The 26060-nt window shown below is 37.2% G+C and overlaps 1 protein-coding gene across 1 annotated transcript in view; it reads right to left on the minus strand.

Annotated features, from left to right (window-relative positions):
- Positions 1-26060, minus strand: part of LOC129774911 (neural-cadherin-like) — a 1140595-nt gene that overhangs the window by 696833 nt on the left and 417702 nt on the right. The window contains exon 5 of the mRNA XM_055778980.1: positions 4398-5317. Coding sequence (XP_055634955.1) covers positions 4398-4431 — 34 coding nt within the window. The 5' untranslated portion in view covers positions 4432-5317. The remainder of the gene's footprint in view (positions 1-4397; positions 5318-26060) is intronic.

Consider the following 26060-nt stretch of genomic DNA (forward strand, 5'->3'; position numbering starts at 1 on the left):
TCATCGTCGATATAAGGAGCCTGATAAAGTTACCAATTGACACATAGATCTCTCACTGTTTCGTTCTTATTTTTCTAAGATTTGTTAACATTACCTATTTCCGTGAAGACCCTCAAATCGTCACAAATACTTGCAGATTTCCAGGAAAAGTGAATATGTTGTTTACACAAGGAATGGAAAAAAGAAGCCTACAATGAGGTATACATCTTCGAGGAACGGAAAATAATATGTTTTCGAGAATTTATTTTCAACGAGAATTATTCGATAGGTATCCACGAATATGAATGCAGGCATTCAAAAAGACAATGTGTACTTCCGATTTCCTTCAGTGAGCTGTGAAAAGTGATATGATGAAATATTTTACTGAGATGAGCTCCTACAAGATTGTATTTATCTATTGCACGCATAAATGAGTTATGAATTGCAGATTTACGAATCAGCTATTGGAGGTGTCGCAGTCCTTTATAACACCATGAGATATTGTAATTCGATTTTGTACTGGTCTTTTTAAAACATAATAATTTGAAAAGCTAAAGTAAAACAAGAATGCAAATTGAAATGGCTGTTACCATTACTTATATTGTAAACAATTAATAAAGTTTACACGGAATATTTAAGAGGTAGAGAGGGAAATATTCAGTACAATATTGTTTTTTTTGTGTTTCATATGCGGCAGAAAAAATGCTATTTCGTGTGCGGAAGGGTGAAATGAGCAAATAAAAGGGTATGTTTGAAAAGCTTTAAAATGGTTGTATGTATGGGAGCAGACATCTCTTTCTTTTCTCTTTTTGAAGTAGGATTACGTCTTTCGGAAACATATCGGGGTACAAATTGAAAATTGTCCAATTGCTCAGTCATTTCATGATGGATATGAAATTTTTGCGTCAATCGACTTCGGCACTTCATAACAATTTTTTATATTGAAAAAAATAAAATATGTTAGTTTCATAACTATCGAACAATTGAAAAATCTCAACCCCTATCCTAACGGAAATACCCTCTTTTGATTGGTCGAAATTGACGACACTTGCGGCGGTTCCCTAACAGAGACATCAAAACCAAGCAGCCTGGGGGAAATCGGCATTGCAAATACATGGAAGTGGGAGGAACTTTTGTTTCTACCGAAATGTGTTACCTAACAGAGACATCAAAACCAAGTTGCCTGGGGAAATCGACATTACAAATATATGAAAGTAGAGGGAGCTTTTGTTCCCACAGAGACATCTAAACCATGGTGTCCGGGTGAACTCGGCAATACAAATATATGCAAGTCGGGCGATTTTTTATATTGAAAGTAAGGTGAGTGATATGATTAATTCTAGCAAATAAATTTTAAGTTTGGAACTTTAATGTTGGTTGCTTCGTGAAATTTCATATCAATGATTGATCGTGTATTATGAAAAATTGGTGTAAAATTGTATATGGTAGCAGTTGTGTTAAAAATGACTTGATATATGAAACGATTTATTTCAATTTTCATAAATAAAACCCAAGGTGTGTTCCCGCTCGAGAACGGGTTTTCCGATTTAAGCTGTCTGTTTTGTTGTGTTCATTTTCACCCAAGGAATGTTTATACGACCAGAAAAATTGGAAAAGTGAAGAAATATTAGTTAAAGTAATTTCCCATATGCTCTATATATAGTTTAGTATAGGTGTTGTTAGCCAAACCAAATAAAACGGCCCTTTTTAGGGCCACCAAGTCATCATCAAAGAGTTTACCGATGTAATTTTTCTAACACATCCAAAATCAACAGATAGCCCAACGGAATCCTACGTCACTATGCGGTCGTGTCTCGGACAAAACCCTCCTGTGTCTTTTTTTCATCTCTGTTTGTGTTGTACCCAAAAAAAAAAAGTTCAAACGATGTAAACGGGGTTTGAACCAAGGCCGGCTAGAGTACAAGCCTGTTTTACACGACCACGATACTAGTGGTGAATGCGTGATAATATTACACATGATTATAAAATGAATTTGGAAAGTGTTTTCTAAGAAAAAAGAAGAGCATAAATGTGAATCTATATCGATCTGGGCCGTGCATGTTTCAAAATATGCGAAAAGCTTTAATGTGTGCTTATTTGCAATGTGTCTCTTGTTTCGCTTGCTCATATTGATCTTATATTGCTATACCGTATACACTGAATCCAACTTCTATAAGACCACCCTGATTCTATTTCGTAGCAACACAAACAGTTAGAAATTCAACAACATACATTCATACATTGTTCAATGCTTAGAATGACGTATATTTAACGTCAATTTCGTTCAAAAGAGTTGTTTGTTTTTGTTTTTTGTGCTTAAATATGATAATTTCAGCTGTCCAGTTTCTATAAGACCACTTCAAAATTCATAAGTATTATCAATGAAAAATTCAAAACGATCGACTGATTTACACGTCAATAATTGGCAACCTTGCCATTTCGACTAATAACCTTGAAAATTCGTGTTGGAATACTATTTACCAAATTCTGCTGAACGGATTTCTCGATATTTTTTCCATGTTTCCGAAATTGCGACCTTGATCTCTTCAATCGTGGTGTACCGTTTCCCCTCAGTGTAGATTCTGCGTACAAAGTTCCCCCTAAGATTTTGAATAAGATTCAAGTCTGGAGAGTGAGCCGGCCAGTCCAAAAAATTAAGTTTTTGGTCCTTAATCCATTGCTTAGTTTTCTTGCTGGTATGAATAGTAGCATGGTTTTGCTGGAATGTAAATTTTTTGTGACAATATCCACGCAAAAACGGTAGGAGAGAGGATTCCATACCATGTATGTAATCCTTGAATGATGTGAAAGCTATCTTGAGCCTTCCGGTTGCACAGAATCCCGCCCAAACCATGCACGAGCCTCCACCAAAATTCATGGTTGAAAAATATTGTTCCTTCTTCCGTAAATCACGCCGGTGCCCGTTGAAACCATCAGGACCATCCAAATTTACCATTTTTTCGTCACTGAAGATAACCTATACATTGAAGAACTTTTCGTTATGGTATATAGCAAAATGTATTTTTTGGAAACATTCTTTGTCATAACATACCATGTCCCACTTCATTCGGTTCATGTGAGCTTGAGAAAACTCAGACATCTTCCGATGTGAGATGGTGTAAGTGAGGGGCTTTAATCTTTCAAGCCCTCTTTATGTGAGGATTTTTTACCAAAACTTAACGAATTGTCACCCGAGTAATTTTTGAAGTATTCGAAGCTCTTCTAGCTATTTCCTGCTTATCCCGGTCAGAGAGCTTCGATTTACGTGGAGCTCTCTCCTTCTTACCGAGGATTCGCCAAATAATTGAGCACTACTTAATGGGATCGTCCAATCCGACGAGCTATTTCTCTGAAACCAAAATTTTCTTGGTGAAATGCATCGAGTTGTCTTTCTTCTCTCTCCATGAGCACTTTTCTCTTCGGCATTTTCCAGATGTATTGATCAAAACAACTAAAACAACGGAAAATGTAACTGGTATTATAGAAACCTGACATATGAAAATCATGCAGTGCACATACTAGAAAATAAATTGAAGCATTGTTTGTCTACAATGATACAAGGCAGCAAGATGGTCTTGTCTTATAGAAGTTGGACAAAGTGTATATTATACGAATGCTATACCAGCATTTGAAAGTCATGACATTTTCTGTTATTTTTAGGCTCACTTAATGTAATAAATCGGGCTGGAAAAACATGTCAACAATTTTGTTGGGGGTAGAAATAAAATAAAATTCGGTTCTTGTACTTTTGGGATAAAGGCGTAACGTTCAAATTCGCCGACACAACATACGAGGGCAGTCCGAAATGTACTTAGCCTACAAAAAAAATTTTGGATTGCGATACTGACACCATCGGGCGATGAGGCTAAGTACTTTTCGGATCGCCCTCGTATGCTTCGTGAATTCAAACGACATCTTATATCAAACTAATTTCTCACCAGACGGGCGGTTATTTATCATCTACTTCCGCCCTCTGCATACGTACAATTCTTCATGCCGAGTATATGTTCTGCTTTCCCTCACGCAAGCTTTCATGCCTTTTTGTTTTATTGTTATTATTAAAACTTTTCGCTTTTCACACCCTATTAGCCAGAAAACAGCTAAAGTTGAAAGTGTGATATCCCCGAGTGCAGCACCACACCACCCAGAAACGAGTTGGGTGCGGATAACAAAAGTGCGATTCTCCGAATGTTGTTTGTGTGAGTATAAATGCAGCGCTGAAGGAAGAAGGTGTTTTCCACCCGTCTAAAGTATAAGTACACACCACCATTATCAGATACAAAATAAGAAAAGCACCCACCAGAAGGGGGAAGAAAAACAAGGTGAAAAGCGCTCTATATTCATGTGGACAACCCTTCCCCCCGGATCCCGTCTGCAGGATTCGTAATAATACACAAACAATTTAACGCTCAACTCACCGATTATAATCTGCAACAGTCGAATCACATTCATTGGACTCGGCTAGTGTTGGACCCTGGCAGCAGCATAAAAGTAATAATATAGCTTCGCCAGTTTGGATCTTCTTCGTAGCGTAGCTCTCTCCGACAGAGGGGTGCGAAGGGTTCTGACCGCTTTTAGTTTGTTGCTTTTTTTCCTCCGGGGGCACTTGTACACACACACACGCAACACGCAAGTCTCGATAGGATCGTTTTTTTTTTGGTTTCGTTTTCTTTTTCACTGTGCTCGTGTTATTCTGCAGCAGCTTTCGCCGGATTTTGTATAATTTTCCCTCTCGCAGGAGCTACAGAAAGTTTGTCTCCTTCACGGTCGACATTTGCCGAAAGAAAATCGTTCAGTTTGCGGAAATTTCAAGTTTATTGACTTTTTTTCTGCCCTTCTCTGAATTATTTTTTGCTACGTTTAACCACTCACTCGTTGTGCTAGCGTCGATTTATTTTCATCATTTTCTTCTTCTTCTTCTTCTTCTTCTTCGATCGCACAACAGTTGAAAGTTATACTTTCGCTTCACCGGATCGCTTCTCAAGCGAGTTCTTTCTCGCTCACTTTTCGTTTGTTGATTTTAGCCTCATGCTACTACACTTTTATGTGGGAAGTTATCTTCTCGCTTCGGCTTTACTTTGTGCTCCACTAAACGGTCGACTTCTTCAAAGCGGATCGATTTATTGCGGAGAGATGGATGGGGAGTAGGTGTGTATGTGGGTGTGTAAGGAAAACAGGATAGGTAAGTACAAGGTAAATTCTTCCGTCGTTGATTTTATAGCTGGTGCGTTCTTTGATCGTACTTTTTTTACGATGACAGCTCAAGTAAGGATGAATCGGGTATTTTTACAACCCAGCAAAAGTTCAGTGCTGGTGGCTGCAATCGATGGATGGTGATCTGGAAGGAAAAAAGATAGAAGATTTAAACAAGAATTAGAGTTGGTTGGAGAACATCACAATGATTGTTAGTTTTGAATCGTAGGTGCTGGTGATGCAACACGGTGACTACCAAAGGTGGATAGAGCAAATCGTTGAAAGTTTTTGTTAGTTGGTTCTATTTGTGAGAGTAAGCGAAGCTCTTCCAAGCGTATTCTGTTCCAAAGAACGTTTCTCAAATTTTAATATTTTGACATTTGTTGATATACATTAGAGTCTGTTCGTATATGAGAATGCATAGGTATGGAATTGGACTCGAAGTCGGAAAGAATTTCATAATATCAGGAGTCGGTAAAATTTTTCCGACTCCGACTCCGATTCCGGCTAGTTAAAGTACCCTATAAAATGACCCAATTGACGAATTTACGTAAGATTGCCAACCAGATGGCGCTACGAGTTTGTTTTTTTTTGTTTTGCAATTAGTTTGAAATTTTCCTTCAAACTTCACGGTATCAAGTATTTTTTCTACGCTGAAAATGTTACAAAATTATCAGTTTCATTACTGCAAATACATTAAATGCTGCAGATCCCGAACGGCATCCCCTGCGTAACTAATGATATCGACCAACTTAACCCTTCCGTCGAATAGGATGAAAAGTAAAGGGCCTAAGTGAGAACCTTGTGGAACTCCGGATGTGACATACACTGGACTAGAGATTTTTCCTCTAAAGCGAACAAACTGTGTTCTGTTGGTGAGGTAAGATTCTACCCACTTCAATAGAGTTCCAGTTACTCCCATACGTTGGAGCTTAAAAATAAGCATTGGAATATCTACTCTGTCGAAAGCCTTGCTGAAGTCTGTATAAAGAGTCTCGACAACGTTGCCTCTATCCATTACTGCAAGAGAATAGGATACAAATTCTAACAGATTTGTGGCAGTGGATCTTCCTTTATAAAAACCTTGTTGATTCGGTCAAATATAACGTTTTAACTGATTGAACATTTTAGTATTGACAATGGATTCAAATAATTTGGGAATACAAGATAATATGGCGATGTCACGATAGTTATTTATGTCAGAACGGTCACCAGATTTGAATATGGGTAGTAGGAATGATTTTTTCCAGACAGAAGGAAATATTTCGAATTTTAGCGATAAATTGAAAAGCAAGGACAAAGGCTGAACGAAAGCCGATGACAACTTTTTCAACAACATTGGAGGGATACCATCCGGCCCGGGACCTTTAGATGAATCTAGATCCTCCAGCGCGATAAGAAGTTCGTTAGCAGTAATAATATCAATTGAGACCGAGTTTGCACAATCGGGGAGAAACGAAAAATAATCGTAATCTCGAACCACGTTATTTGTTGTGTAGTTACCTTGGAAAAAACGAGCGAATTGATTACTAATATCACTATCATTTGATCCAACGTATTCTCCAAATTTCATACTTAATGGGAAATTATTAGATTTTATCTTATCGCTGGCAAAATTTAAATTTTTTTTAGGATCGGATTTGATATTAGTTTCTATCCTTGTAATATAGCTTTCATATTGTAGTGATATTTTCGTATCAAGGTTTTTACAAATATCTTTGTATATGGTTAAATTATCCAAAGTTTGGTTTGCTTTGTATCTTTTATGAGCTTTTTGTTTTTTTTTTGTTTTTGAGATTTTTCATATCACGGATGAACCATACTGGTGTTTTTCAATTTGTATTAGGTTTTTTCTTTCTTCATAGAACATGTTCGCTTATGATTCTATACAGATTATCATCAAAAAATTCAACAGCTTTGTCTGTGTTCCTTTCATCTTTAAGTAGAAATGACCAATTTATATCCTTAAGCTTACAATTAATTTGCTCGTAGTCTGCCTTTTTGAAATCAAAATTTATCTCAAAATCGCAATTGGCGGTGTGGAATTTTTCATTTTTCCAAAGAGGACATTCAGCTTTCGAAACATGGAAATCTTCTGTGCAATTAGTAAACAACAAGTCTAGGAAACAGGGTTGCCACATATACAGAATATTCTGTATTTTACAGATTTCTCAACAAATTTAAGATACAGAATCTGTATATACAGAATTACAGATTTACAGCAAAAATACAGAATTTACAGATTTTTTTGAAATTCAATTTTAAATATGAAATTTATTACAGTGCATACACAACGAGATGGGTTTGGTTGGAGGCGGTTATTAAGCGAAATCTTATTGATTTAAAGCGCTTAAACTATTTTTCACGTTCCTAGTTATGTATGACCATAATCAATCCGCCAATCGTATATTGACTCATTTAGACGATCCTATGGCTAAACCGATTATACTGTTCCTAAACTTTGTTCTACTGCTCATCAACAACGCCAATCGCTCTCAATCAGAAAGTTCTGAATTTTGCGAACTTTGTAATGAGAGAACGGTGTTATTGTTGATCATGTTGGGTAACTTATGTTTGGAGAGCTACGTGATGCTAACTTTGATGTGAAAAATTTTGAAGACTTTCTGAAGAAGCTTGAGGATGTTTGCGTTGGAATCGATGCAGTAATAGCTGAAAAAGGATTGGATGCAGTTAGGAAGTTGATCTTCAACAATTCCAATTTCCTCAATTCGTTGAAACAGGTAATAGACAAGGCTTGGATTACGAATTCAGGCTACTCAAGTCGAATATTATGGGGCAAAAAATTAGTGACTCGGATATAACTTGGTCCCAGCTGTTGGATGTCAAAAGGCGTGATGGGAATTTTTTGTATCCATTGCTAAGGTCGTTTGTAAGACATTTTTTGCGGCTCCGCAAAGCTTGTGCGATTGAGCCTTACACTTGGACTTACAAAAAGTCATTTTTGATGACATTCGTTAGCAGATGTTGAGCGAATATTTTTGCGTTACAGGTCCATCAAAACAAAATCCGAAAATCGGTTGGCTCCCACAATTATGGACTCTGTTTTTAGAGCGAAGAACTATGTATCGGCTGAAGAAGGAGCGTCAAAGATGAAGTTGGAGGAAAATTCGAAGGCAAAGTTCAACAAAACCATGTAAAAACATCATGCAATTCAGAGGCGAAAAACTTTTCTATGATTTTTTTTATTATATTGATACGACTTTCATAACCCATAAATAAGAAAAATAAGTTCAAAGTGAAAATAAACTATTACTTCCTTTTTTTCCTTTATTTTCCGATACAGATTTTTTTTCCAGATTTTTTGGCTAAAAATACAGATGTACAGATTTTTTCAGAAAATTTTTCAGAATTAAATGTGGTAACCCTGCTAGGAAACAATTTAGTTCATTTGAAATAGGATTGATTTGACATAGACCTAGTTGGCTTGTTTTATCGAAAATAAGTTGCAATGTCTCATATTCGCCTACAATCGGGAGTAAGATTGATTCGTTCTCTTCGTCTACAATGAAATCAATTGTATTTTGGTTGAAGTCCCCGTAAATATGGATTTTAATTTTAGGGTCGAGTTCATCAACAAATGATTCTACAACATTTAAAAATTTCTCATAAGAATGTTTTTTGGCAAAACTAGGAGGGGAATAGATTGAATACAAAAACATGTGTTTGGCCATTAGGCATACTTTAACCCACACATCATCAAATTCTTTATGTTGTTCACTAGGAATGCGAACTGCGTTTAACAGGGCATTAATGCGAATACACTCTAACGTAGTAACAGTTAGCTTACCTTCTTACATTAATTTGCTTCATTTTCCTAAAAACGATATTAACCCCTTGCCTACGATTTGATTCTTGAAAGAGCGGACCAAATGCAAACGCTTCGATGGGTCACGCATCGAGTAATTTCACTACTCTGCTGAGTCTCTTAGTGCCTTGTGATATGCAAACGCACCACGAGAGAGACTCGATATTGTACGTTTTGGCACAATCATTTCATATCGAGTGAGACTCGATGTTGTACGTGAAAGGGTTAAATCCTATAATGATATTAAATCCTATCTAGCCTACTTCTAGATTATCACTTTTGTGCTCATTGTGTATTGAGAATTACCACTAAATGAACTTTCAATATGCAAGATGGCTTCATTTTATGTATTGCCGAAGTATTTCTCGAGCAAATCAATCCAGCTGTCATTCTTGCTCGGAAGCATTCTCCAATGGCGAAGGGTTCATCCGGGTTCGAGCTCCCTGAAATCGTTTGCTGCCGTCTGTTCCCCATTCTCACATGATTGATTAAATCAAAATTTGTCTCCAGAAAATGTAATTTTCTTCGCTCTGTTTCCCCTCCATAGCATTGAATCAAATCTTGGGACGCTTCTGCATCATTCGTATATGTCAGCACCGGATGAAATGAATATACCTCGATTACGCAACTCACATTTTGGGCACCCGGTGAAAGAAGTTCACTTGTATCAACTGGGGAGCAGGGGAGCGAAAGAGAGCCCAACCCAACAGAAAAAATCTACTACCGGGTGAAAAGAGGAGGCTTTTCGTGGATGCCGAAACAAAAACCAAATGATCACTCCTTGCAATGACTTCTGGAAATGTTGTGGCAGCTTGACAGGTAGAAAAATGGTCATGATTTCTCCTAGCCTGGCACATACATTGTGCAAACGGAACGGAGCATTCCGAAATTTAATTCTAAAGTCCTCAGCTGCCATGGCGGCAGCCACTCGGAGGAGAGATACATGTGGCAATTTAGGAATGTGAAGTAAGCCCCTAGCTCACCTGTGGTTTCAACCTTCTCCGGATGGGGTGTTATTTCGATAGAAGAGGAATTTACGATAATGCTTCTGCTTCTGTCGGTTACTAGCACTTACCAACTGTTATGGGAGGGGCCATTAGATTGATTAGATTTTCCGGAGGGAAGGATTTGGAGGGGTTACATGAAGGAGCAGAATTTCTTAAAATCTGTTTTGCATCTGCAGAGGTCAAATTAGAAAGATATATTATTAATACAGCGGGAAGGAAGAGTTTTACAGGTGATGGTTTCATGGTTTCTCCAGCCGCATACTGGCCAGAAACACCTCTAGCTATTCGAGCGTGTATTTAGCTGGCCACTACACACAGTACAGGTTGTGCTCAGTTCATCAGAAATACCTAGCGAGCACCGAACAAGGGGAGGGGGTTAGAATCGGGTGCACAAACATTCATAAATTTAGATGTTTTTACCTCTCCCATTAGTTGGCTGATTTCCCCGCTAGGGAGTGAAAAACTTCCATTGCTTCGACTTACTGGCACTGTTTTCAGCATTGGGAGAGAGGGGGTGGCTTGTTCTCTTATCTTAGACAAATGCATCCGAATGCAGCGAGCAACTATCCTCGAGTGAGGGAGCGAAAAACAAGAAAGCATTAGTGCTGGCGGTTTACACGATTTAGGAGCATCGAGGGATTGTAACTCTAGAGTGAGGATGAAAGAGGAACAAGATCTATGGTGACTGAAACCTCCGTGGTGTAGACTGCTCGTTCCGTAGCATAAGCGCCAAAATAGATATCACCGGCGAGTGCTTTCTAACAATGGGTATGGATGATATGCATAATATGACAAAGTCAGCAACAATGAGGACGCCATCAGCTATCGACGCCCGGGATGTTTACTCCTGAGCTGGATGCATGTTGAGTGCTTTCTTTTATGTTTATATTTTTTGTTTGAAGCTATAAACCATGTGCCCATTTTAATAACTGAATCTCAGCTATTCGAAAGCAACAACGCAATGAGGACTGGTAACTCCGTCGTGTGAATGAATAGATAGACTAATGGCAGTTGATCATCTTCTATGAGCATTCTTTTAATTATTCTGGTAAAAAAAAAACCTTAATTTTCATGTGATTAAGAACACTTTAAAGGGTGTGTCACATCAAATTGCATCACGGAAAAAACGCTGTAGAAATTCGCCCAGTAGACCGATCCTTTTGAAAATTTTAGACAGTAAAATAAAAACTATTAAACAACTTTTGGCATTTTCTTTTTATTCATACTTCGAGTCCAAGCCCGTATGCTCGCACCTTCCTCTTTACCCCGTCCATAAGGTTCTGTACAACGTCAGGTTGTAGTTTTTTTTGAACAGAAATCCATTTTTTCTTGAAGTCCGCCTCCGATTTGACAACTTTTGGGTTCTTCCGGAGGGCCTGCTTCATAATCGCCCAATATTTCTCTATTGGCCGAAGCTCCGGCGCGTTGGGCGGGTTCATTTCCCTTGGCACGAAGGTGACCCCGTTGGCTTCGTACCACTCCAACACGTCCTTTGAATAGTGGCACGAAGCGAGATCCGGCCAGAAGATGGTCGGGCCCTCGTGCTGCTTCAATAGTGGTAGTAAGCGCTTCTGTAGGCACTCCTTAAGGTAAACCTGCCCGTTTACCGTGCCGGTCATCACGAAGGGGGCGCTCCGCTTTCCGCAAGAGCAGATCGCTTGCCACACCATGTACTTCTTGGCAAACTTGGATAGTTTCTGCTTGCGAATCTCCTCCGGAACGCTGAATTTGTCCTCTGCGGAGAAGAACAACAGGCCCGGCAGCTGACGAAAGTCCGCTTTGACGTAGGTTTCGTCGTCCATTACCAGGCAATGCGGCTTCGTCAGCATTTCGGTGTACAGCTTCCGGGCTCGCGTCTTCCCTACCATGTTTTGCCTTTCGTCGCGGTTAGGAGCCTTCTGAACCTTGTATGTACGCAGGCCCTCCCGCTGCTTGGTCCGCTGGACGAATGAACTTGACAAATTCAGCTTATTGGCGACATCCCGGACCGAACTTCTCGGATCACGTCTAAACTGCTTAACTACGCGCTTGTGATCTTTTTCACTGACGGAGCATCCATTTTTGCCTTTCTTCACCTTCCGGTCGATGGTTAGGTTCTCGAAGTATCGTTTTAGTACTCTGCTGACCGTGGATTGGACGATTCCCAGCATCTTACCGATGCCCCGATGTGACAACTCCGGATTCTCGAAATGAGTGTACAAGATTAATTCACGACGCTCTTTTTCGTTCGACGACATTTTTCCAAATTTACGTAAAATTGACAGTGAAGCATGGCCAACGTGATCTATACACTCTTATCTGACTATAAAACCAAAGCTGATAATATAATTCCTAAAACTTAAATTTCTACAGCGTTTTTTCCGTGATGCAATTTGATGTGACACACCCTTTATGTATCAAGTACAGGGTTTCCAGATGAAACGCTCACGCAAAAAAATCGAATAGCTCCTCATCAATTTTTTTTTCACTCCGTCGATGGTAACACTGCATTCCCCACTTCGAGAGGATAATATTCGGCTACTCGTTCAGTCTGAAGGGGTGATTTTCAGTGGCAATATGTACAATTTACAAGAACATGTATTTTTAGTGAAATCGGATTACTCGAGCAACCGAAGCCTTAATGAAATTTGGTCCTCTTATGGTAAAAAATTTTACATTTCTCGTCGCCGATTACTTCCTCCGGGAAGGACCGTTGCTTTGTTAATAAGCCACAAAATTTGGAGGAACTTAAAGAAGAAATAACTCGGATTTTCAACAGCATCAAAGTCGTAATGTTAGAGTTGTACATGAAGAATTTTGTTCACCGTTTGAAACGCGTTATCGAAAAAAGGAGTGGTCACATCGAAAATGCCTTAAAATAAGCTTTATTTTCGTTTTTTTAAAATAAAAATCGGTTCACTTTTGTGGAAGTTATTAAAATTTGTTGCGTGAGCATTTAATCTGAATGACCCTGTATTTCATTACCGCGAATCCCAGAATTATTGGGCACCATAATGACTGCTATAAACTACATGGTCTGCCAAAGAGTAGATCATGTAGGTGACAGAAAAGTTGAAGGTGACAGATGACAGGAAATAAAGAAGGAGAACAACAAAACAAAAACATAAATCGAAAAGTGAACATAAACAAAAAAAAATCATAAAGGGAAAAGAAATGGATCATAAACCATAATCGCGAGCTATGAATTATCATATCGACAGTCGATGTTAAAAAGTGGAATTGATATTGATTTGAAACGTTTGGAATGATAAGAATACGAAATTTACATTGCTAAAGTAACATTATTCAAAAAGATTACATTTACATTTAAACAAACCAACCTAAAATGAAAATTATAGGTACAAACTTATCCCCTATAGTTACAGTAATTTGAAAAATTCAATCGTGTATTCTGTATCAGTTGTAACCTGTAACCTGAACATGTATTCAAGATTACAGCGCAGACTACAGGGTGGGCCATTTAAAGTGGAAGGATTTGTTTTTGCAATAGCAAAGTAAAGAAGTGGAATTTTAAATTTTTTTTTTGAAATTCATTTATTTTGGTCCAAGGAGATTTGTTCTAACTACTTTTTGATTATGATATCTCGTAAATGACCGCCTCTGGCCTTGACCGCAAAATGTGCCCTTTTTTCGGCATTTTCCATCACTTTGCCCAATGTTTCGGCCGATATGGCAGCAATTTCTTGTCGGATATTGTCTTTCAGCGCAGCCAGGGTCCTTGGTTTACCAGTGTATACCTTGGATTTTAAATATACCCATAAAAAAAAGTTAGGATGCGTCAAATCAGGTGATCTCGGTGGCCAGTCATAATCGCCGTTTTTCGATATTAATCTTCCGGGGAACATTTCGCGCAATATTTTGGTCGTGGCAGCCGCTGTATGGCATGTAGCGCCGTCCTGTTGGAACCAGTAATTGTCCAATTCATTTTCACGAACAAATGGCAATAAAAAATCGGTTATCATTGTCCGATAACGCTCCCCATTCACGGTTACCGTTGCTCCATTTTCGTTTTCAAAGAAGTACGGGCCGATGACTTTATCGGCATAAATGCCACACCACACAGTAACTTTTTGGTCGTAAAGATGTTGCGTTTCGATGAATTGAGGGTTTTCAGTAGCATAAAACCGACAATTTTGTTTATTCACTCCTCCATTCAAGTTGAAATGCGCCTCATCAAACATTTTAGTTAACACAATTGAGAAGTTATTTTGAATGTACAGCTGAACAATTTCAGCGCGTTGTTTAGGTGTGTATTGTTCCATGGTTAAAATTGTACTGAAATGACGCTTCCAACGCGGTATGACATTTGTTAATCTGACATCTCTGTCAAAAGTTATGGGGTTGCCAGATGCTTCCACTTTAAATGGCCCACCCTGTATAAGTTCACTTGTTACCGAGAAAACAAATGTTAAAATAGCAGCCTACAGTGAATTGTAATATGTTACAAATGTATATCTCTATACAACTATTCCATGCAAAACCGATATATGTAGTGGTTCTCAGATTTTCATCAAACATTGGAGTTTTGTTCCTTATCGCAAAATATTAGACCCGTACTTTTTTTTATTTTTTTCGCTATGGTGAACAATTCGATTTTAAGGTGGTTCGAAATTTTTTGAAATTCATAACTATCCACCAAGCCGATTCGGATGATCGACATATCAAATCAAAGCTGGTCAACTATCTGGTCTTATACTACAGTTACACAACATTTGAATTTTGTTTACGTTATTATTGATTGTTCTTGTTTTTTATGGCATTCATGGCCTCGAGACCAAGGGCGCCTATTTTTCATATTTTTTCTTGAAAGCGTAACCTATCATAACCTATGCAAAAATCAAAGAGGAGTTTTTTTGAATGGCTGTATATACAGCCATTCGTTGTAAAACCTATATAGTCGTTCTGAGATTTTTATGAATAGTGGTAGTTTTGTTCCTTATCGCAAAATATTAGACCCGTATTTTTTTATTTTTTCCATTGGGGTGCCTATTTGCATTTTCATAATTTTTTTTACCCTTTTTCCAAAAAATGACATATTTCAAAAATTCATACCTTTTGAACCGCTTGACCGATTTTGACGATCAACCTATCAAAGCCAATTTCTTTGAAAAAAAAACTACATTTCCTAAAAAAAAAAGATTTTGTTTCTGTTATTATTGATTATTAGCTGACCCGGAAAACTTCGTCGCGGCCAAAATATATTTTTCGTTATGTTATGTTTCATGTTTTTTTACTACGCAGAACTGTTCATTGATTGATCATTCAATCTACCCTTTAAAATTATTTTTTACTATAAAATTTTAGTACTTCTACCAAAACTCGAGATTATAATATCAGATTATTTTCAGACACAATACTAGTGCAGGATTTTTCATCCACTTGCAAATAACATGTTTCTCCGTAACATGGAATAATTGTTTGAAACAGAAAATATGATAGAATGAAGACATCCCTAAATCGGACAATTCCTTTCTCAAGTTTTGTTGTTATCAACACTTCCGACGATCCTTTTTTATTTATATAGACTAGCTGACCCGGCAAACTTCGTCCTGCCCAAAATTTAGTTCAATTTGCTTGATTCCTTCTCGAGTATGCAGAAGTTTGTGTTTAATTTTTAATGCAGCCCCCTTCCCCTTAGAGAGGGGGTAGGTGTGTCGAACCACAATAGAAACATTTATTGCTCCCTAAAACCTCCACATGCCAAATTTAGGTCCGTTTGCTTGATTAGTTCTTGGGTTATGAAAAAATGTATGCTTCATTTGTATGGCAATCCAACCCCTCAGAGAGTGGCTATTCACCATAGAAACGTTTCGTGTCCCCTAAAACCCTCACATCCCAAGTTTGGCTCCATTAGCTTGATTAGTTCTCGAGTTATGCAGAAATTTGTGTTTCTTCGGGAGCTTGGATTGTACAAACGTTGGAATTTTTGACACCAATGTGTCTTTATTGACTCTTGCTTAATAACTAAACATCGAATTAAAGAATACATCTATATATTCAGTAGAACCTATTTTGTGCGGTTTTTTGTTGTGCGAATTTTTTTTTGTGCGGTGTATGAAAAGAAGCATATTTGACGAAGTCATCGTCCATTTAGTTTTTTCCGATGGTTTATATGCATTTCAGTGCGAAAAAAGCATATTTGCGTCTCTTTTATCCACTTCTGAAATCATTCCCCTCCTACCATCAAATGCTCTAATTTTTTCTAAGTTTTTGCATGATTTCTAACAGCAACACGTTTCCATATGTTACCAAAAGCACAAAACAGCCAGGTGCAACCGAAATAGCAGCAAAGCAGGGAAACAAAAGGGAATTGAACGGTGAATGGCGTGGATTTGAATTATTTTCTTGGGGAAAACTTTTTTTATGCGGTCCCTATCTACCGCACAAAAAAAGTTTTTTTTCAAAATGTGTACCGAACACGATTTTTTAAAGCTGCTGGTGAAGTTTTGAACGATTTTTTTATGCGACTTTTTTGTGCGGTCCCTATCCCCCGCACAAAAAAAGGTTTGCCTGTAATTCTGCATGTGGGCAATAAATAAATGGAAAGTTTATTCTCATCTCGGATCGTGTGATTGTTTGGATTCTGGATCGTATGATGTGTGATGGCTGAGTGGTCCAATATTTGTTGATAATAAATTATCGCTTCGCGAGTGGTCCGTTGATGGCTGGATGATTGGTGACTTAACTTTTCTTGAACTCAAACTGTTTGTCTTAGGCTGACTCTCATCCAAAAAGGACGCTACTTAGAACAATTTATGTTGGACTAATTTGAAATATTACAAAATGAGGTATAGAATGAAGATGTCAAACATTAAAAATTAACTTCTCGAAAAATAATAAAAAATAATAAGACTTGTTGTAATGTATATTTTTTTACACAACTTCATACCATAAACATTAATTACATAACTTAATTCATTCAAGAATTGCAGTCAAACATTATCTACTCTTTTAGGAAAATTTACTTGTAGGTTAAAAAGACTCACAAACATTCGGAAAAAAAACAAAAGTGGAGAATTTTCAGTAAACTTTATTTCAAAATCACTGTATGTCAGAAATGGTAGCATTTAGCAAAATTTTTCCGTACACATTTTTGAATGCAAATTGATTTCTTTCATGAGTCTAAAAACAATTTTAAAAAACATTTCAACAATTTACGAAATTCCATTCTTTTTTTGAAAAATAATAACTGTTTTGTTTCTCCGTTTCGGCGCACTGTGCAATAAACTTCATCAGTTCCCTGCTGCAATATTTTATTTATATATAAAAGAAATCAAAAACACCTTTTTTGAGAATCGAATTTTATGTGTTATTTTCGAAATAATTATTTTATGGGTTTTTTTAAAAAAAACCCGTCGCAATTATTTAAAAGAATTGCAGGAAAAAAAACAAATATTCTAAAAATAATAATTCAGCATCTCAGAATGTATGAGTATTTGTAGAAGAAAAAGTAAACAATTCTAAAATAGTCTATAACTGCACTGACCACATTATGTCTACATTACACAAAAGAATTCTCAATTTGAATCAAGTGATTCGATCTATGTTTCCTAGTTCAGTTATTTGAGTCAATCAAACCTAATCAATTTTCGAAGCTTCCCAACCTCGGTTCATTCCATCCCCATGATTCAACTGATTCAGTGACATCGAAAGCCAACGTTCGAAAAACGACATTGGCTTTACAACCACCGAACATTCCACAGACCGGGACGAATCAATAGAGCATAATGATTCCGCCCGACAATCCTTCATGAGCAATTCAAATTGGCACACCAGTGAGAAACATTCGACCAAAACATCTGCTGCATCGTCACCGAGCATATGCTGGGAGTAGTTCTCTAGTTGGTTTTCCCACAATCATCATCCCGACGCCTCCCAGTGGGGATGTTCGCTATGCATAAACATTCCTCCGAAGTTTAGCGCGCTCCGCTCGTTCACCCCCATCCCCTCTCTCACCCGTGGTTCATGCACTCCCTGCTGGTTGATGCAGCACTGCTATAATCAACCTCATTTTTCCGATTCAGTTGCTGCTGTCTGGAACGGTTAACCTCACATGAATAAAGTATGAAAAATAATTTTCTTGTACCTCTGCGACAGCTCGTCCCGCTTGGTGGCGCTATAAATAATTGAATTAAAAATTCCATAAAGTGGAATTTTCAATGAGATTATCTTCTGCTGTTCTGCAGTCTGCCATTCCGTGCCGAATCTTGGGATGTTGTTCTGTTCGCCTTTGTTCGGAGGAGAAAGCTCCGGAACTTGGAAATAGAAACCGTGCGAATTTGGTTAGAAATTTGAAAATCGGTAATGTTTCTGGATTATAATTCAATTTGTTTGTTCCATTTTTCGCCAAACAACGCATTCCCTAGCGTTGAATCTTACTCTCCGGTAAGTTTTTGAGCGTAACGATAAGTTTAATTGTAAATTCATAAACAGATTAAAATCGCATATCAAATCATCTCTGGTCCCATACACGGCTGGAAGCTTAATTACTCTCCGAGATCAACAGCCAGTGATTATGGGAATGGAAATTAAGTCAGACCGTAAGATTAAACCATATTGCCGAGCAAGGATTCCTCTTCGTCGCTATCGGTGGCGTCGTTTGCCTGCCGCCGGATGCCTGACTTCCAGCAGCGATAGCTGCGACAGATAACTCTTAAAACAATTAACTTAATAAATTCGCTGCTATCTTTCTTAATCTCCAGGCGAAACACAACTCCTGGTTTGGTGCGGTGGCAGCTCCTTTCAGCCAGTGCCAGCGGAGCCAGAAGCTGAGCGATGAACAATCAACAAAATTTAAAACTTTTTCCTGTGCCACTCGAAGAAGTCTCTTGAGACAGGCTTCTTACTCGGTCGTAACGTGTTTCCTAACTTCCACCGACATGCCCGCAACCACTTGCTCGACTCGGTTCGCGTCGGACACACGCACCTTGGCACCATGGCAGTGAGTATTAAAATTAAGCCAACAACTTTGATTAAATTTCCCACGAGCAGCAGCAGGAGTTCAGTTCGAAGTGTGCGGATCACTCTCGGAGAACGAACGAACGCTCCGGCAGCAGCAAGGAGCAGTAGTACTTTATGTACAGACAAAATTTTGTCGTGCCTTGTCTTAGTAGCCGCCCTGAATGTGTTTTTGCATCGTGTTTTTGAACAAACACGATTTTTTAGTGTCCATCTACAGACGAGCCATCTCGGGGGCATTTCGTAATGCTGTGTCATTCATATACTGTGATGCATAATATTAACACAGACATTAGCGTTGAAATTTTATCCATTTAAACAGCGTGTCTCAGGGAAAAGGTGACTGAACCTGAATTGATTCGTGATTACACTCAGTTTCATTGTAAATTAACTGCTTGGGGGTTCGAATCACGTAAATATGGCAGATGATTTAGAACGAAGACGTTTTTTTTTTTTTATCCCATTTATTTATTTATCAGGCTCATTAGCATTTTAACTGTAACAGAGCCGGATTTTTTTTATCGTGTACATGTACATATGTTTTATGTTTCTATAAATTGTAAATTACACAGTAGTAGTAGTAGCCATTTAGGCGTTAGGTTTTTCGTTCCATTACATTATGGTAAATTACACTGTAGTAGCCATTTAGGCGTAAGGGTATTCTATCTGTTCTTCCATTGTTCAGCAGACCTGACAGCGGAGACAGCTGATATTGATCATTGTTGGGTTATTTATAGAACAGCAGCCGAATGTTTCTTGCAGAGCAGAGCAGTTGTATGGATGAATCGATCTTATTTCGACCGTGGATCGTTCTCCATCGCTGATGATGGTTGCGTGGACGTAGTTATTCTATAACAACACAAAGATGGTCAATTGAGGGCCCTGAGATTGAACTCACGATCGATCGCTTGGTAAACGAACGCGTAACCAAGTGGCTACGAAGACCCCCCAGAACGAAGACGTTGTTTGGAGCTAAAAATCACGATCAGTGACTCGGGCCATTATTGTGAAGAAGAACATAATTTTATGGAATGTGTTATTCTCCCTATTTATTCCACCTTGCCAAACGCAAAATCTTATATAAGAGGAAAAAATACTATTAATGAGATGTAGGAGAGGACGCCCATCTTAAGCTAAACAGGGTAAAATATGTATTTTTACTATATATTTCAATGTTTCTTCACATCCACAACGTATTCACGTCTGTTTCCTACATAATGAAGTGAACCAAAACGATTACGAATAGGAAAACCAACTAGAATAACGAGAGTTCTAAACGCATTCATATTACACCATTCTTAAATGAGCGAGGTAAGATGCTATGAGTGTACAAAATGCACCACAACAACGAGCCAAAATGTTAAACGACCTAGAACAAATATTTTTGAATAAAAAAAAATGCCAAAAATAAAAAGAAAATGCCATGCAAATTTTGAATCAAATGTTTCATTTTCCAAACGTATATTCATGTGTGCCGCTGTTAACAAATGTGTTGCTAGAGGTTTCTTTTTCATACTTTTTATTTTGATTCTAAGGTTTGCAGTATTCTTGAAAATGTATCCATTTTAGGGGCTGTCTACATTCCACGTGGACAGAAAAGCACAATTTTAGACTCCCTCCTTTTCAATTTGTTTCATTTTATATTTTTCGTTTTTATTATTACAAATTATTAAGTTTTAATTATTACAACTAAATAGATTGCATGTTTAGAAGATAAAGACACAGTAGAGTCTTCTGTCTTTCGATTTAACACGATGTTATTTTGCTTTCCGATTTTTTTTCCGGGATTCCATTGATGTTGACTAGCCGAGACATAACATATTCTGTATAAGGACTGAGGCAGAAAAAAATGCATAACTTCAAACGGCTCTATCTGGAATCTCGAGCAATTTGGGAGTGGATTGAAGAGATTTGTTCTTTAGAGAATTTCTGATAATTTATCATGTGACTTTTATCAATATGTGACCAATTAGTGAAAAGGAAAAAGACCCGAATTTCGATTATTGCAACAAAACACGGTGATCCCAACAAACAATCGCCAATGAAACTAAGGTGAACCAAAGTAATGTGCCAAGAGTCATTATGCCAGAACAACTTTGAAGTGGTATGAAGAGAATAATGTGATTGTGGTTCCTAGAGACGCCAATCCGCCTAAAGCTTGTTCTTCAACCAATGACGACAAATTTACGCGAATTTTAGCGAACTTTTTTCGCCAACCAATTAAAAAGAAAAAAATACACATATAAATCAGAAAAAAATAAATTAAAAGAAAATAAATTAGAAATGTTTTTTCAAATATCTCGAGAATGGCTGCATTTAGAAGGAGATTGATGAAGAGCCTTTTTATTTTAAATCAAATACAGAAATTATAAGTTTCGAAAATTCATAAAAACTGGATGTTCCACAAAGTTCGTCAAAAATAGTTTTACCATCTTGGATTAATTTTTCAAATTTTCACATGACTTCTTTTTTATATGAAAAAATAAAGAAAAACATATTTTAGATATTATAAATTAAAGTTTTTATTTTGTAAATAAAAAGAAGAGTACTATTTATTCTCAGTGTGCATTTTTTCACGTTAAAAACATCAATACTCTATAACTCCTTCTAAGACACTATTTCTGTACGACTCATAGTTTTTAAGATATAAATTATCAAAAATTTCTCTTATTAAAATCGATACGCCCTTTTCAAAAGTTACACTTGAGTCAAAAAATTCCCAATTGCTGTGGAAAACTCATATTTCCTCTGACCCAAAAGGAATACAAACATTCGTTCGAATCAAAAATACATGTTTTTAAAATCTTTCTGAATTGCTTGACATTCACGACATTGTTTCATTTCTGTGAAGCGATAATGTTAATGGATCTCAAGTGGAGTAAAAATGCTTTTAAAATTTAGATAATGAATAAAAAAATTTCCGTTTCAAATATCTGATCTATGTGATAGAGTAACACCTTTTCTGCAAGTGGTAGAAAAACTTCTACTGAAACTGTGTCAAATAATAATTTTTATATTTTAATGATATTTATTTTTTATTTTTGGGAATACATTCTAGGAACTTTAACTAAATATGTCGATTGAGTTAGAATCTCGAACGGATTGCAGAAAGAAAGTAATCGACTCGATCGGATTGCGAAATCCGATCTGGTTCCGGAATATAGGTCACTTTCTCCTATATTATCGCGGCAATTCCGTTCTGAGCATTTTCAAAAATCACTAAATATACTTTACTGTGTCCATATAAACTTTCGAAGCATGACACATGTTGGCGCAAAAACCAAAGAATATCCTGAAACATAAATAATTGGCACAAACAATTGTTTGTCTCTTTATTTCTTATAAAGTTCTGAAGCAATTGTTCAGTTTTGTTCCAAAAAAGCCGATATGCAATCAATACTATGTCCTAAAACACAGCGCGTTTTATCCTTCGATCTCCTCGAATAATCAATTTTCAGATTTCGATTTTTTTTGTAATCTCGCGAAATAAAGGGTTTGAAATAAAATTGCAACTAAGGTAAAAAATAGGGCGTCAAATAACGAATGGTCGAGCAGTATGAGAGGTCTGATTGATCAAGACAATACAGGTTACTATTATTTTAAGGAGAATAGATAAGGCACTGTTAAATGGGAAGCTAGCTCAGTTTTCGAATGGAATTATAGAAATTGTGCTATTTACACTCTGTCCAGCTTCTATAAGACCAGGTGATGATCTTGCTGCTTTGTGCCATTATAAATAAACAATACTTCAACTTATATTTTAGTTTGTTGGTATTGGTAACTACCATACACTGCATGATTTTGATATGTGTGTGTGCAAGCGATGAGCGTAAACCAAAAGTTTCTATAAGACCAGTTACATTTCTCCATTGTTTTAGTTGTTTTGATCAATAAATCTGGAAAATGCCGAAAGGAAAAGTGCTCACGGAAATGAAAGAAAGACAATTCGATGCATTTAACCAAGAAAATGTTGGCATCAGAGAATTTTGCTCATCGAATTGGACGATCCTATCAACTGGTGCTCAATTATTTGACGAATCCTCTAGGATACGGTAAGAAGGAGAGAGCTCCACGTAAGTCGAAGCTCTCTGACAGGGATAAGCGGGGAATGACTAGAACAACTTCGGATACCTCAAAATTGATTATGCAAATAAAGCAATATTACAATTTCAATGTTAATAGGGTGACAATTCGTCAAGTTTTGGTAAAAAATCCTCACATAAAGAGGATTTAAAAGGTTAAAGCTCCTCATCTTACAGACATCGGAAAACGTCTGAGTTTTACCAAAGCTCACATGAACCGACAGTGGGACATGGTATTTAGTGAAATAGAATGTTTCTAAAAGAATGCATTTTGCTATATACCATAACGAAAAGTTCTTCAATGTATGGGTTATCTTCACTGACGAAAAAAAGGTTAATTTGGATGGTCCTGATGGTTTTCAATGGGTATTGGCGTGGTTTACAGAAGAAAGAACATTATTTTTCAACCAGGAATTTTGGTGGAGGCTCGTCCATGGTTTGGGCGGGATTCTATGCAACCGGAAAGCTCAAGATGGCTTTCACATCATTCAAGGATTACATACATGTTCTGAAAAACTCTCTCCTACCGTTTTTGTGTGGATATCGTCACAAAAAATCACATTCCAGCAAAACAATGCTACTATTCATATCAGCAAGGAAACTAAGCAATGGATTAAGGACCTAAAACATAATTTTTTGGACTGGTCGGCTCGCTCTCCAGACTTGAATCCTATTGAAAAACTTAGAGGAATCCTTTTACGCAGTATCTACTGAGGGAAAACTGAGGGAGAACGGTACACAACCATTGAAGAGCTCAAGGTCGCAATTTCGGAAACATGGGAAAATATCGAGAAATTCGTTCAGCAGCATTTGGTAAATAGTATTCCAACACGAATTTTCCAGGTTATCATCCGAAATGGCAAGGTTGCCAATTATTGACATGTAAATCAGCCGATCGTTTTGAATTTTCCATTGATAATACTAATGAATTTTGAAATGGTCTTATAGAAACCTGACAGCTGAAATTATCATATTTAAGCACAGTAAATAAACAAACAACTCTTTTGAACGAAATTGACGTTAAATATACTTTATTCTATGCATTGAACAATGTATGAATGCATCTTGTTTGTTTAAATTCTAATCGTTTGTCTTGCAACGAGATAGAATCAGGGTGGTCTTATAGAAGTTGAACAGAGTGTAGCAACTCTTCCTATTTAGGGAGAATTTTGGATTGCATATTTTGAAACTTTGAAATAATTGTTGAGATCCTCAATATAAGCTACCTAGTTTACTATATTTTATATTAGAGGGATTTGTTTAGGAATGGCGATTTAGCAACGGCTACATTGGATCGGAGTACATACAAAATGTTGATTGTACGATATCTGAGGAAAAAACAACTTGAATTCAGACGATTTTGAACGAAGCGAGAGTAAGCAGTGTAACCACGCCAATACAATTCTATGTTTTCTTTTTGTTTACTTCTTCTTATTTACTTCTTTCAATATATTTCAATATATTTTACATTCAGTGAAAATGAAATCAACTATTGAAGAAAAATATGAATTTTCGACCGCTCACAGACAGCAAAACCCTTTTATTGATATATACAAAGTATAGAAAGTGTTAAAGTCCTTGCAGAAGCAGACCAGATGCTGACGTGTTCACGTTGAAATTATTCCTATCCCCTTCCCCGTCACTGTGGAAAAGCGTGGACATTGTCGAACAGATACAAATGAAAATTTGTAATGCTCTCCAGAATAAAAGAATTGCAGAAAATATCTGACTGATTAAATATTTTTTTAACGTTTGTCACTCAATCGATAGCTCTGGTAACATTTGAATACACTGCGTTTCACAACTATAGAACCACTCAATATTCCTGAGCTTCCAGGGATATGAAAGAAGTCGGTTGAATTGAAGTATATAATGTAGGATATAATAACTATCTTCATTTATAAGATTGGCCATTTGAACTTTATTGTTGTGTCCAGAAGCAAAACATTATATTCCAGTGTTTCATCACTATAGAACCAGATGGAAGAACTCTCAATCCTTTACAAAATTAACGCCAATTTAACATGAATTCCGATAAGTGTCTAATTCGTAGGTCATCTTTAGTTCTCAATCAGATCAAATAACCCATTCGAGGTGGTTTTGACCAAGTTGCGCCATGTTATAGTGTGTGTATCCCCTTCTACGCAGAGGATATTGCTCGTTTGAGCTCTTCAAATCATTCATACTGCTTGTAAAATGCATCTACTATTCGTACGATCACTCCTCAAAAGTTCTTGATAGAATATTGATCTGTTAAACAAGCTGACTAATCCAGAATGCCCTGGCGTTCTGGATTTTATGAATTGATGCCAAATTAATTATCACATTGTTTTTGATGCAAAAGCAGCAGTAAATGGTTCTGGAGGGCTTCATTGCACTTCTGGCTGTACATTCGTGTTGATGAAAAGCTACCTGAACCAGATCATTTGAAAATATTCCACTCAAACCATCAAACTGCCTCCTGCAAGGTTACGAGTTGAAAAATTACATGACACGTTCCGTAAGTCCTTCCAGTATGGAGGAATTCTATTCAAGTTAGATTTCTTTTTATCGAAGAAGTTCTTCTGGAACAGTGAAACCCATAGGATTAGCTTCCACATTAGTTTTTGGACCCGCAGGTTTGGAGATGGGATTTTTATGGTTTGGGGAGAATTTTCTCAAAAATGCCTGGTTCAGATAGCTTACCATCAACACGAATGGACAGTCAGAAGTGCAACGAAGTACGTCACAATCATTTACTGCTGTTTTTGCATCATAAACAATGTGATAATTGGGTAATTTGGCATCAATTCTAAAAATCCGGAAGGTGAGGGCATGGTTTCATCAATAGGGGCTTCTGATTCTGGATTGGTCAGCTCGTTCAACAGATCAAAACCCTATCAAGAACTTATGAGGAGTGATCGTACGAATAATAGATGCAGCTTACAAGCAGTATGAGTGATCTGAAAAGCCAAAACGAGCAGTATCCTCTGCGTAGAACGAGATACACATACATAACATGGCACAGGTTGGTCG

This window comes from Toxorhynchites rutilus, chromosome 3 (genome assembly GCF_029784135.1).
Source record: "Toxorhynchites rutilus septentrionalis strain SRP chromosome 3, ASM2978413v1, whole genome shotgun sequence".
Classification (NCBI taxonomy): domain Eukaryota; kingdom Metazoa; phylum Arthropoda; class Insecta; order Diptera; family Culicidae; genus Toxorhynchites; species Toxorhynchites rutilus.